At 32.2% G+C, this 14,364-nt stretch overlaps 1 protein-coding gene across 4 annotated transcripts in view; it reads right to left on the reverse strand.

Moving 5' to 3' along the window:
* Nucleotides 1-3,129: 3,129 nt before the first annotated feature.
* PUS7L (pseudouridylate synthase 7 like) overlaps nucleotides 3,130-14,364 on the reverse strand; it is a 31,194-nt gene continuing 19,959 nt past the window's right edge. For all 4 annotated transcript variants that reach the window (XM_011368173.2, XM_023535437.1, XM_011368172.2 and 1 more), the window contains exons 4-9: nucleotides 13,088-13,280; nucleotides 11,411-11,509; nucleotides 9,967-10,048; nucleotides 8,071-8,351; nucleotides 5,085-5,138; nucleotides 3,130-4,044 (exon numbers count right to left, since the gene is read on the reverse strand). In XM_011368173.2, the coding sequence (XP_011366475.1) occupies nucleotides 3,718-4,044; nucleotides 5,085-5,138; nucleotides 8,071-8,351; nucleotides 9,967-10,048; nucleotides 11,411-11,509; nucleotides 13,088-13,280 (1,036 nt within the window). In that variant the 3' untranslated portion in view covers nucleotides 3,130-3,717. The remainder of the gene's footprint in view (nucleotides 4,045-5,084; nucleotides 5,139-8,070; nucleotides 8,352-9,966; nucleotides 10,049-11,410; nucleotides 11,510-13,087; nucleotides 13,281-14,364) is intronic.

The raw sequence follows: 14,364 nt of genomic DNA on the forward strand, positions 1-14,364 counted from the left end.
CAAAAATAAACAAACAAATCTAAAAGTGCTGAATTATTGTTTTATGTTAAGACAATAAGATCACATCTCAAGGGAAAGTTAACTATTCAATTGTAAAACTTCTCATCAGAAAGCACAGTAACATATTAACCATAATAACACTAGCTGACATTCATTGAGAATTTACTAGGTGCGAGACACTGTTTTTAGTGTTTCATAAGATTTTCTGAAATAAAGTCCCTTTCAGTGAAATTTTAAGGTATGGCATGTGATCATCAGTATCTGTGTTCGTCCTATCTTGAATTTGTATATTTCTCATTATTTTGTTTGATGCAATACTGTCTTGGACTGAAAAAATGATTACTAACATTACTTCGAACCTGAGCTCACCAAAACAGAGAAATTCAGTGGGTTACTAAAACCACACACTAATGCAGTCAGTGGTAGAGCTCCTGAGTTCAGGTACGTGTAGCTATGCCAGTATTTCCCAAACTTCAATCTTCTTACCTACACTAGTATTTCCTTAATACCTTTAAATTGATTCCATCTTTTTAAAATTAAATGTTTTTTAAAAGAAACACTACGTAAGTTGAAAACCGGGATTATTTGCCATAAATAAAAAAGGTAACTGGAAAAATAAATTCAATAAAAGAAATCTTATTAAATTCTGGTTAGATATTGTTGCCTGCTGGTATTCCTGAGCCTAAGATCTGCACTGTCTCTGTTCAAAAGGTAAATCAGCAAGTGTTAATGATATATGAAAACTAGTATGAATCAGCTCTCTGTCTTAAACAGAATGGTTGATTAAAGGAATGAACCAGGAGCAACACTCTTAGTGTACTTTTTCAATAATATTTAATATTGTGCCAGGTACAATCTGAAATAACCTCCTATAGCCTGTAATGATTTTGCCCGTGACTGTGATACAAGGCTTAAAATATTCTGGAAAATACCCCAAAATGATTTGGGAATTTCCTAAAGCATCTTACTTTTATTTTGGTCTCAGAATCTCAAAAGGAATCTTGTTTCTCTCAAGACATGCTCCAATATATCTATTAATCAATGGCAAGTAATATCAATCTGGTAGAAATGGAAGTTATTAACCAAAAGACTTTTTTTCAGAGGCAAATATTAGGTTGATGAACAGTACTGATCTAAAAAGCATAATCGACTCAACCACGTACTATCTTGTTTGACCCTGAATAGGTCAGTAAACCACTCAGTTATTTTCTCATCTGTAAAAACAGGGAAAACACTATCTACCTACAGGGTGGGTACATGAATTAAAATGAGAGAAGTAGAAATGCCTGGCACAACAGACACACAATAAATGTTATTTGGATCAAAAGTTATATGACTTTCAGCTTACTATAACTCACAAAAATCCAAGTGGTTTTATCTTAATAAAAAGACCTCCATTTGTTTTACCTTTGTAATCCTGAGGCACTATTGCTCAGTTTCAAATGCAACCTTAAAATTAAAACTCATCCAAAGAGTATCCTCCCGAAAGCCTGAAATGCCCCAGAAAAACAACAAAAACCTAGGCAACTGGTCATCTTTTGGTCCAGAGTATATTAAATTCCTTAAATTGAAAAAAAAAAAAAAGAACATGGCAAACGTTATTGGTCTACAAAATAATTCTCCACGTGTACAGTATCTGAATACATTTTATAGGTGGCCTGAAATAAATTCAGTGATCCTTTCTTTACATGTGTCCAAAGTAATAAATAAATAAATAAATAAGAAAGATACCTAAAATTACAGTGCCATCTACAGGCAAATAAAATAATATCAATGATAGCACATAATGCTTTCACATTTTCTAATTGCTACTAAACATTTAAAAGAAAATTAAGATTTAATAATTTATATAATTCCTTTTCTGAATATAATTTATTATATAAAATGAAATAAAACATTTTTTAAAATGTTTTATTACTTAATATAGCATCATTTTATTTTCAATAAACTTTAAGACATTAAGGTAATTTTAAAAATCCATGGTACTTCAATCTTCACTTTTTGTGTCCTTATTATTAAAGTATATAATGACGCAGAAGAAACCTTTTAGTATTAAAAAAAAAAAAATCCAAATACTCTATCATCTTAACAGAATGGCATTTTCATTTTTTGTTCCCTTCCAAACTTGCATCTGTGGACATTCATTTAACAATAACTAAGTGCCAGGCATTTTTCTAAGGTGTTTTACATATATTAACTCAGCAAATCATCATAATAATCCTAAGGAATATTAGCATCCCCATTTTATAGATGTTGAAACTGAAGCACCTAAAGTTAAATAACTTGCCAAATGCCACACTGATATAAGTGGCAGAGCCAAAGTTCAAAATGGGGGAGTTTGTCCCCATTATCTATGCTTTTAATCACTCTGCTAAAGTGCCCTCATTTGAAAAAGCTGCATTTAGTGTATATACTGCTTTTGTAATATATTCTGTTTTTCAGGGGCAACATTCTCTCATATACCTAAAACCTTATCATTTTTAATAATTAACATGTTTTGCTATCAAGTCGGTAATATCTCATTGTGCTTACTTTCATTATCTAATGCTGGACTTTCAAACTATTTCTAATTTCTTTCATTATATATAAAAATGCTGCAATAAGCAAATTTTGCATTGCATATAGCTTCTTTTCCTTCTTTTGAATTTTATTTTCTTATGCTAATATGCCCAATGGTTTTACTGACTTAAAGTATATAAAAGTGCCACATAACTGATATATAATGCTCTATACTGCTTTTTGAATTTCATCATTACATAATACTACCAGCAATGAAAGAATGCTCAGATCTTCCCAATCAGTATATCCCATTTCCTCCCAAATTTAACTAATATAAAATGGTTAAGGATGATTTATGACGTGGAATAGTTAAATCAACAAATATTTAAATTTCCAAATGGGCAAAATGTTTTCTTCTTTTAGCAACACAAAAGGTGGAGATAATCCTATTGTTTGATGCTTATGTGATTGGCACAGTCTTAATACTTTAAATGAGCCTCAAAAAGAATCAATAACATACCCAAAGTCATTAGTAAGTGTTAGAGTTGGAGTCTGAGCCCAGATCTGTCTGACTGAAAAATCGGTGTTTTGGATAATAGAAAAAAAAATAACAAAAGGAGGGTCAACATGTAAGATAAAGAAACTGTATAAAAAATTTTATTTCAATCTTCATCAAAGATTATTTATCTCACAAGAATAAACTACCCCGGGGTAGTTCTCATAAATAGAGGGATTACATTTCTCTGATATATTGTTTTGATGAATAATTTGAAAAATAGGAAAGAATAACAATAATGATTAACAAAATGCTTCATCTATCTCTACAAACATATTCTTTCATTACAACCTAGTTTCATCTACATTCTAAGCAAGGAGCTATAGGATGTAAACAGTATTCCAAAACATTTTTTCTTAAATGTTTATAGTATTATATGCTCCTAATAGTCCAGAAAGATTGCAGCTTTTATAGCACAGAATAAAGGTCATTGAGACATTAGATTATTAAAAAAACTCAGGCTTCGGAGTCTTAAATTCAGACCCTGCCACTTACTAGTTTCATGTCCTCTGGAATGTTAGTATCAAATTCCTACTTCATCAGGCTATTGTATAATTAACAGAGGTAACAATTATAAATCTCCTAACACATGGCAGATGCTCAAGAAATTTTAGCTACTTTTAAAGAGTGACATATATACAATTATATAAAGGGTACCAGTTTTAAAAGTCATGCTTCATTATTTCCCTCAGACAAACTGTGGCATAACACGAAGCATCAAGATCAAAAGAGATCAAAAGAGATAAAGGTGCTTCATCGATGTGGGAACCCTCTGCTCTGACATCAATATCATTCTCTTCTATTAGTTGGTATGAGAGATTATGGGGTTGTTTCAAAATCTTTCTATAGCATCCGGGAACATTCAGTTTCAGAGTAGGTACTCTAAACCTACATGTCTGCAGTTCATCTCTGTGAAGTACTTCCTGGTACCACAACCCTACTTTGTTCTTTGGGTACTGAATATTATATCCAAGCACTGGGAGAACCACCTGTGGAAGGGAAGGGGAATAAAAGATACATGAAAAAGCCTTCAAAAAAGTATATGATCATATTTTCAACTTATTTTTATGACTGGGACCTGAATCTGTAAAAACAGCCTCAGGATATAAACATACAATCAGCCTAAAACGTACCATTGAATATTATACTACTTTGATTATTTTTAATGCTTCCAGGCAAAGAGCTAACTAAAATCAGGAAGGATTCATAATAACTAAAGTAACCAACTCAAATCATATATTATTAGATATACTACGTCTAATAAAGAAGAGATAGAACAAGAAGTTTAGGTTTATTTATTAACCAACAGAGACCAAACTTCTATGCAGTCATACAATCCTAAAAGCATATTCTTTCTGTAACACAAAGAATAACCCCTACTGCTCAATCACATAACTGGTATTTTGGTTGAGAATTTTACATTCTTCTTATTTAAAAACTTGAAAGCAAACATGAGGCAGCAAAATATCTTTTTTCTCAGCTGCATCTGAGTAAACACTGCATTTTGTGGGGTTTTCCACCTTTGCTGATTACTTCTAGACATCTTTTTGAACAGTACCGAAAGTAGCCCAAAAAGGAACAAGGTAAAAAACTCAAATACACACAACATGAATGAATTTCAAATTAATTATGTTAATTGAAAGAAGTCAGACCACAAAGGCCATATATTATGATTCCATTTATATGTCATTCTTTCAAAGGCAAAACCATAGGGATAGATATTAGATGGGTCATTGCCAGGGGCTGGGGATACAGGTGGGGGTTGACTACAAAGCAACAAAAGAAAATTTTGAGGAGAGATGAAATTGTTCTTTACCATAATTTTTGTGGTGGTTATATGACTTTATACATTTATCAAAACCTGCAATATAAACTAAAGAGTGAATTTTTTGTGTATGTATGTGTGTGTGTGTAAATACTTAAATTTAAAAGTGGTAAAAAAAAAGGACAGGGGAGACTGGTTACATTTTGTCTCTTGGAGATAATGTCTATTTAGATCTCAGTGATACAAATTTTTAAGCAAATTTACCTGATGTATTGCATATGTATTAGCCGATTCCTCTTCTTCAGTTACTAGATGAACCTATTTTTTAAAAAACATGATGAAAATATGGATGACTCCCAAATGTTCCAAATTCTCTCAATTTTCCCGAATTCTGTTATGTATAATTTGACTCTTCTGAATATACATATACCCAAACAAGATCTTTTCATAATTTGTTTCTGGAGGAGTAGCCTATCTAAAAATTAGAATGATTCTTCCTGCCTTAACCACTGATAACTGAAATTGAAACACATGGATTATGGTGGGCAGTTTAACACTCTAAGGTGACACTTGCACCTCAGTCACCAACAATCTTTTTCTAAATTACAAAGTTGTTCTTTATTATGCTGAATCAAACACCTGCTCTGTGAAACCACCCCCCCACCTCTGTCCCCAACAAATATCATACTCTATAAGAAGTTGTATTTCTAAAACCTGTTTCACAGAATATTAATAGGTATCACATGTAGGAGGGAAACAAAAATGAGGGAGTGATAAATTAAGGTTGAAAAATGTTTCTGTAAGAACATCACAAAATAATTCTGGTTTCTCTTGCCCATGAAAGCTCATGTATAAAGGCAGCTATCATTATTCCACAAATATTGACAGCATTCCTATCTTCCTAAAGCATTCATCATTGAATACAATATCTAGATTGCCTCTAAATCAGCTTGCTCTCCTTTAGATTCTCCCTACTTAAATCAATAATGTCCCTTCTTTTCTTATTTTTCACTTCAGGTTTGTTTATAGGTAAATAACCTGTTTTAACTGCTACACTCAGAAATAGATATAAAACTCAAAGTATGATCTGACCAAAAAACACAGGACTGTAATCTCTCTTGGATCATCAGTTCCAGTTTTTGTCTTTCACAAATTCATAAGCATATCTATGATACTGTAATTTAAGTAATTTATGAAAATACTGAATAAACATGGTCAAGTACAGAAGACTGTTTTGTCTGTAGGAACTCCCTCCAATTTAATATCAATTAATTATCAAACATGCTTTTGCTGTATGGCCGCTTTTCAAATACTAATTCCCCTAACTATTTAATTGTCTAACTCACATTTGTCTATCTTGCTCACAAAAAAAAATTACAAGAGAATCTACCAAGTGACTTGAAATAAAGATATACCTGTTGGCCTAGAAATCCTATCAAAAAAGAAAATCAGATTAGTTTCCTATAGTTACATGCCTTATATACCATTTATTAGAATTCTTATTCTGTCTTTTTTCCTTTTCATATTTAAGTTTTAAGACTCTAAATCCTGTCTTTCCTTTTCTCAGTGTTTATAAAGTATAAATGACTGGTCTTATTATATATATAAAGACATTTTTTTGCTGCTACTAAAAGGAAACTCTTTAGGAACTGAAGGAGAAAATGTTTTCTTCTAGAACTCCATAAAGAAAAGCAGATACAATTCTGATCACAAAATTTACCTTGCAAATGTTACTTTGAACAAAGAAGTCTTATAAGACTCATGTATTTTCAGAGATTATTGCTATGTCTTGTCAAAGTAACCTTTAACTCCCAAAAATCTGACTTAGAAATGGCTGATTTACTAAATAATGTATTACCCAGGTAATCACTAAACGAACATGTTTTCTGGAAGACGTTTAAAAATTTATGATTTTTTCATTATTTATTAAAAGGAGACCATTGATATATCTCTTCTTCCATTCACATGAGGTAAAATAAAACCTCAGATGCGGCTAGTTTTCCTTTCACACAATTTCAGAGTCTGTGTCTCAGTTAAATGACCATTCTTAGTGATTTATGCTCCTAGTAATTAATTACTTTCTTTAGATAAGAATATCTAAATATTTATAAACCATCCGTTTAATGAAATAGTAAAGCAGATGTCTGTTGTCCTGGCTTGCTCAGCCAGCCTTTATCCTCCCTTTTTTGGTAGCAGCATTTTCCAGGGAGCTTCCCTCCCAGTTCCAAATGTGGTTTGGGTGGGATGGTTCCAGGAAGGAACCATAAGCCTTGAAACACAGGCTTAACCACTAGCATACTCCAGTCCACAATGATTCGTTTGGGGATATGTGACCCAAGCCAACCTATTCCTAGTGACTGAGACTCAATTTCATGGCTTTTGTTGAAACTGTTAGGAAAAAAAAGCTCTCTTTTTCTAAAAAAGCTGTGATAAATAAGCCTAGAATTGCTAATTACCATGTTGCCACGAAAGGAATAAGCCAGACTGAGATGAATGACTTAAGATGCTGCTTAAGTCCCTGGACACAGCTGGACCTGACTCAGTCATGGACTTTCAGTTATGGGGGCCAATAAATTCCGGTCTGCTTTTCCTTAAGTTAGTTTGAGGTGGGTTTCATTACTTGAAATGAATATAAATGTCTCTAAGATATTGTTAAGAGGAAAAAAGCAAGTTGTGAAATCACATTTATATAAAAGGAATGCATACATGTCCCATATACCATTATTATAAAAATCTTTTTCTTTTCATATTTTAAGCTTTGAGCCTCTAAGTCCTACCTTTTCTTTTCTCGGTGTCAACAGAATAAAAATCCACCTTTCTGTGAATATTTATATGTAAGTGCAGAAAAAGATCTAAAAGGAAACATGCCCCAAAAAAACAGAGGTTGATTTTCTGGAGGCAGGGGAGGGATTTACAGGAGTGGTGGCAGGGAGGGCAGCTTCACCTGTAAGGCTTTGATTTTTATTTTTAAGGAAAGTATTCTGTATATTATTTGTGTAATATTTTAAAGAATGTATTCTTTAAAGAAAGGTCTACAATCTTTGTATCTTTCTCTCATACCACTGACTATTTTATTTTCCCATTTATAGAATGTATATAAGCCTTGGCCAACAGCAGAGTAGAAGCAGGAGTTAAAAAAGAAATAAAATGCATGTTTAGTTTTAAATTGTTTCTCACATAAAGGCTTCTGAAAATTAGTGTTACTGCTGTGGTAACTATTCTTGGAAAACTATGATGAAATAATACTTACTTTACTATTTAGGAAATGCTCATCATCACCATCTTCATCCAAACAGACCAAATCACCCTCCACCACTCTTGGTCCATAGGTTGCAAGTCTATAAGATACTGCCTCATTCCAAATTTTGCTGCTATATGCATGAACATAGAAAATGCGCATAGAATGGGGAAATGCGAACCATGCCTGGACACAACCCTCTTCTGTCATGCCAAAGCGATGCAATGACTCCAACAATGCTCTTTCTCGAACTTTGAATTCAGGCATCAATGAAAGTGTGCCTTTAGCATCCTCTGAAATATAGAGAAAATCAGTTAGTCAACTACTTTTATTGAAAGGCCAGTTATAAAGACCCATAGTATGATCTCCAAATATGAAAGGCAATGAACTGTGCTATCTTTTACACCTAAATATGAAGATGATGCTCAGCACCAACTATAAACCTAGCTACACTTAAAGAACTTGTTTTTTTCAATAAAGATCATTAATTATATGGTCCATTTTCACTTTCCATGCTCTAAAAAATAATGGCAAAAAGCGCATTAGTAATTCTTACTTCAAAATGTAGATAAACTAATTTGCAGTCATTTAGAGGGCTTATAAACCTCTGAGCCTAGAGATTTTTAAAGAGCTATTATGGATATTTACACAGAATGTTTTGAATAAGAGTATATATGTGGATCCTTCAAGTATACTATTAGGTCTTGCTAGTGGGATGCTCTTTAAAATTAGATTACTGGACTATACTGTAAAGGTGCTAATTCAGGCAAGTCTAGAAATCAGCAGTTTAATAACTGTATCAGGTTTCTTATGCACACTAAAATTTAAGAATTATTGCCATAAGGAAATTATCTTCTTGGGACTCTACAATATATACAAAATTCACCTTGAATTTTCTTTAGTATTACTTACATAACTATTTGAAATTTCCACACTATTTACAGGTCGTGGTATGGCAAAAAAATATTTCTCTTCTATGAACAATTACATATATATGTGCATAATTTAAAAAATTAATGGAGATTTTTGAAAACTGATGTTCTTTATTTCAATGTAAGTGAAATTCAGTATGCATATATATGTAGATCATATATTTGAATGACTCTAAAATGCTGTTTTTACGGTTGCTGTTATTATTATTTAAACACAAGTAATATTTATACAGTATTTAGTATGTGTCAGTCAATATTTATACAGTATTTAGCATGTGTCAGTCACTATTTCAAGAGCATTACATCTATTATCTTATTTATATCTCCTAAGAGTTTTTTAGGTACCATTATTAGCTTGAATTTACAGGCAAAGAAACTAAAACAACGAGGCTAAATCACTTGCACAAGACTATACGGTAAGGAAGTACTAAAGCTGAGAGCTACACCCATGTAGATCAACTCTAGAATCCACATGCATAAGCACTTTTCTTTAGTGCTTCCCATTAAGCATTCTACAAATTTGTTATCACATTGAGCTAAAGTTTTCAAAATCAGCAGTCAGGGCTGAATGGCAATGAGACCAAAACACACACACACACACACACACACAGCATCAGATATAACAAGTGTATTTTTCTTTAGTTTATTCTTCCATCTCCTCTAGTTGTAGTGAATCATACTTCCATCAGTACCAGTTTAGAATTGGGAACTCCTATCCCCTCAGAAGATTTAGGCTGAAAAAAACTAAGACACCATGTCTCCTCTCACCTCTATGCACCCCCAAGCAAGAGTTAGACAAAAGTCCTTAAGATCTGGCCAAAAATGGTACCTAGAGCATGTAATAAATGATTAAATGTACAATATATTATAATCTATTTCTTATCATATTTATGTTGCAATAAACGCCCTCCTGTTGACATTAACATTTGTTATGTATCTGCATGGTTAGGTATAGGGTAAAGGAACTTTTAAATACCAGTTTGAAGAAAATATTTCTTTGCTCTATTTACAGGATCATCCAAATCTTCTGGTGTAAGAAATAATGTTACAGCCTTTACCTTTAAATCAAGCACACAAACATGTTAAATGAAAATGATGAATTACTTACTTTTTTAAAAAACATTAATCTTAAAAGAATACGCATTAAACAAATATTATTTTATGCTGTAATTTTATCTTTAAGCTTTCAAAGTCAAACAGTGTTAAAATTTGAAATAAACTTCTATATAAAGCAAGCTTATACATAGGTTTAAAATATTATGGACTGGAAAAAGTGCTCCTCCATTAATTCTATAGTTCTGTCATTCTTTATCTCTATCATCAAGGTATAAATACTAGTGTGAAGTAATGACATAAAACTCAAACTTGACCAACATACACAACAAAAATAGGAGAGGAAACAAGCATAAAGGAATGGCAAGCCACTCCTTTATGCTTGTTTTCATTCATGCTCTCAAGTCTCAGAATTCTTTGGTCTTAAAAAATAATTGCCAAAATCTTTTTTAAAAATTGCCAACTTTAAAATTTCCTTTTGAAACCTAAATAGATGAAGTTCCTTTAGAAAAAAAAAATGGTATCTACTAATTCCTGTATTTTATCACTGTCTCCAGCACTGTTTTATTTCTAAGTATGTGTCTTAGAGTAGGAATACTGACTACAAATTTGCAGATGTGGTCTACATTATCAGCTCTCAACCATTATCTCACACATGGGTGTAAGATTATGTTCACATGTACAATGCTTCTCACAAGTGCTTTTACTCTTCCTTTCCCTTCCACTCAAGAGAACACATTATAACACAAATGAGTATGACACTGTCATATGAATAATCTTTCATTTGTTCAAGTACATAATTTTTATAGTTTTGTAGTTTTTCACTATTACGTGCACTTCATCCAGTGCAAAAATGTATATGTATATAATACGTAATTATATATATAAAATATACATCTCAAAAATATATTTAATTTTAATAATTGGGCATATGTGGCTTATTTGTGACATTCAGTTATAGTTTCATTTGAAGCTAGTCAGATATTTTTTCAATGTGTTGTTCCCCTTTTAGTTTCTGCCTTTGGATTAATTCCTATCTTTTATAAAATCTGATACCAGATTTCTGGAACTGTAGAGTATGTTTCCTCTAAATCCTCTATTTAGTTCACTAAAAATTTAGTGAGTGTTTGTCAGTTCTCTGTTAAGTCACAAACAAGTATTAAACAGAGGGACATCACAGTTTGCTTTCTTATAATGTAATACCAAGAATATAGTAGCTGCTCAATAAATGTTCAATGATGTAGTTATAGTACATGTATGTGGGTACACATGTGTTTATATGCTAAGTTAAGAAAATAAGGAAGCTGGCTTATGTGGTAAGTACAACTGAGAAAACAGACAAGGTCATATTTTTAAAAAATCCATACCATTTCACCTTTCAGCAAAGCCAATCCAATTTGGTCTGTGTGAACTTTCCTTCCTATCCCAAATCTCTGTGGTCCATAGTAATTCACAAAACCTTTATTCTATGAATAGAAAAAAATCAATTAATTAAAAGTATGTTGCTATGGACACATGCCTGTGTCTCGCTCCCTCAATTTATATGTTAAAATCCTAACCTCCTCTGATGGGGTATGTAAAGGTGGGAATTTGGGGAGGTAATTAGGTCATGAGGGTGGAGCCCTCATGAATAAGATTAGTGCCATTATGAGAAAAGGCCATGGAGCTAGCTTACTCTCTTTCTGCCATGAGAACAGAATGAGAAAACCATGCTGGCAACCTGATCTCAGGCTTCCAGCTTCCAGAACTCTGCATCTTCAGGAGTTTTCCAACCTGGAAGCTCTCCAAACCCTTTCCTTTTGGGTTTCTATGGAGGCTTCATTATATAGGCATGATTGGTTAAATCACCAGTCATTGGCGATTGATTCCACCTCCAGCCCCTCTCCCCAAGAGGTCAGGGGTGGTACTGTAAACTACTATTTTTTAATCACTTGGTTGGCTCCATTGACAAACAGCCCCCAACATAGGTGATTGCCAAAAGTCACCTCATTAACATAACAAAAGACTATCACTCTCCAGATTTAGGAAATTACAAGAGATTTGAAAGCTTCCTGACTATAAGGCATGATATTGATTAAAAACAAGTTTTGTCTTCCTGGTAGAGAGGTATAAAATTGTGTAAAAAAGGTCTTTGTTTTCAGAAACTTAGATCAGTGTTTCTCATATTAGCTACAGAGTAGAATCACTTAGGGAGTTTTTAAAAAATACTAATGCCTAAACAGCGTCCTCAAATGTTCTTATTTAATTGGTCTGGGAGTAGAGATTGACTGCTGAGACTTTGTAAAGCCCCCAGATTGAGAATTACTTGTCTAGATAGGAGGTTGGCAAATTACTAACTGCCAACGAGTCAGATCTGGACCAACACAATGGCAACAGAGTAGTTGCCATAGAGATCAAATGCCTACAAAGCCAAAGATATTTGTTATCTGGCCCTTTATGAAAAAAGTTTGCTGACCCATTGCCTAGATAATGAACTGAAAGCTATAGTTGTATATGCATATTTAGATGCCTGGCAAATGTCATTTAAAAATATACGTTAAGTAATTTTTTTGCTATACGACATAAAATGTATACAATTTATCATTTGTATAAATTGAAACATAATTGAAAATTCAGTTGAAAAGAAAAAAAGATTGTATTTAATTCTAAAAAATAATTTGCCAAATTACCAGATTTCTAAAAAGAATTAGTGAACAAAGTTTCCAAAAATATTAATCCCTTTCCCTAACATAATACTCTATATGGCAAATGCTAAAAATCATTCTTCTTATAAAGACAGTTTTATTCCCTCCATCTCTGGGGAAATCTATACATTTTATATTTTAATTACATTAAAGTTGGGGTTTTTTTTTTCCCCCATACAAAAATGTACTAAGAAAGCAGAAAATAAGCCAAACAGCCATGTTATCATTTTAAAAAATAATTATACATGCAAATGAAAACAAAAGGTACCACGGAAAAAGTTTTCCTTCTTGCCTCAATGTAAAGAGAAGGGCTATGAAAATTTTCCTGTAATATTCTATTTTAAAATTGAGTATTCTTACCTTAACATTTTCTATTGCCTCCAAAATTCTCTCTCTCAGGTTTGCTGAATCATTTATTTGGGTTTTTAAATTTCTGATGACAATATCAAAGTGATTTCCTTTGAGCTGACCGAGTCTAAGGGAATCGTCTACAGACCGAATATTAAACACATTCATTCTTTTCTTTTCAATTTCTTTTTCAATATTTTTCAACCTAAAAATGATAAATCATATAGACTCAGTTAAATTTTACATTTCAAAAATTATTATAAGTTTTAAATGATAGTTGCCAGGCAACCACTTATATCAGAATACTGAAAAAACTTTTCTGGGGAATATTACGAAGTCAGTGTTTTTTCAACAAGTGTGCACTAGAAACCCATTATTATAAAATTATATTAACCAGTTATTTTCAGACCTGGAACATATACCTTTTCTGGTGTAGGGCTTTTGATTCATTAGTTCAAATGACAGAAATCAACTGTTCTCCTGTTCCTGCTCTTATCGACTTTGTTCCTTTCCTCCTCAGTCTCTCTTCTCCCAGCGTTATCAAGAAGAACTACTAGCACCAGAGGATTTTCCTAAAATTATACTCTGAACAATCCCTTACTTAAACTTTCAATTTTTCCCCAACATCTAAAGAATGGATTTCAATTATCTTGGCATAACTTTTAAAATCCTTTAAAAACTGATATAATTTTTCTTTACATTCATATTTTTTGTAGTCCTTATAGTAACTATCTGTTTTATTAGGCAGACTGTTTAATTTACTGCTCCTCTAAATGTATCTTCAGGGTTTCTGCATCTGATAAAATCTACTATTACTTGAAGGGTAATTAAAATACCATACCTATAAGCTAAATCCTAGAACTAATATTTCTTGTCTTTGTAAATTAAAAACTAGCTTTCAACAACTAAATATCATTTAACATCTAACATCCTCCTCTCTTACCTATACTACACTTCTTGACCAAAGACAAAATCATGTACATTTTTTTTGTCCCTTATATAAGAGCTTAGAGGCTTCTACCTGCAAATAGTGGATACTGAAACATCTTATGACTAAGATTGAATGTATCAATATTACATCAAATTAGGCTGAATTTTGGCCCAATGACATATTTTGAAAAATATCTACAAGGCACAGATTTTAAGTGCAATAATATTAATCGCAGTATTATTTAAAGTGAAATATTGGAACTAATTTCTATATCTAAAACTAGGGGAATGTTAAACAAATTAGCCTATGTAATAAACATAATTTTGAAATATTTCATGACACAAATTTTAATAAAATA

The sequence above is a fragment of the Pteropus vampyrus genome, unplaced genomic scaffold, assembly GCF_000151845.1.
Source record: "Pteropus vampyrus isolate Shadow unplaced genomic scaffold, Pvam_2.0 Scaffold140, whole genome shotgun sequence".
In the NCBI taxonomy this organism is placed as follows: Eukaryota; Metazoa; Chordata; class Mammalia; order Chiroptera; family Pteropodidae; genus Pteropus; species Pteropus vampyrus.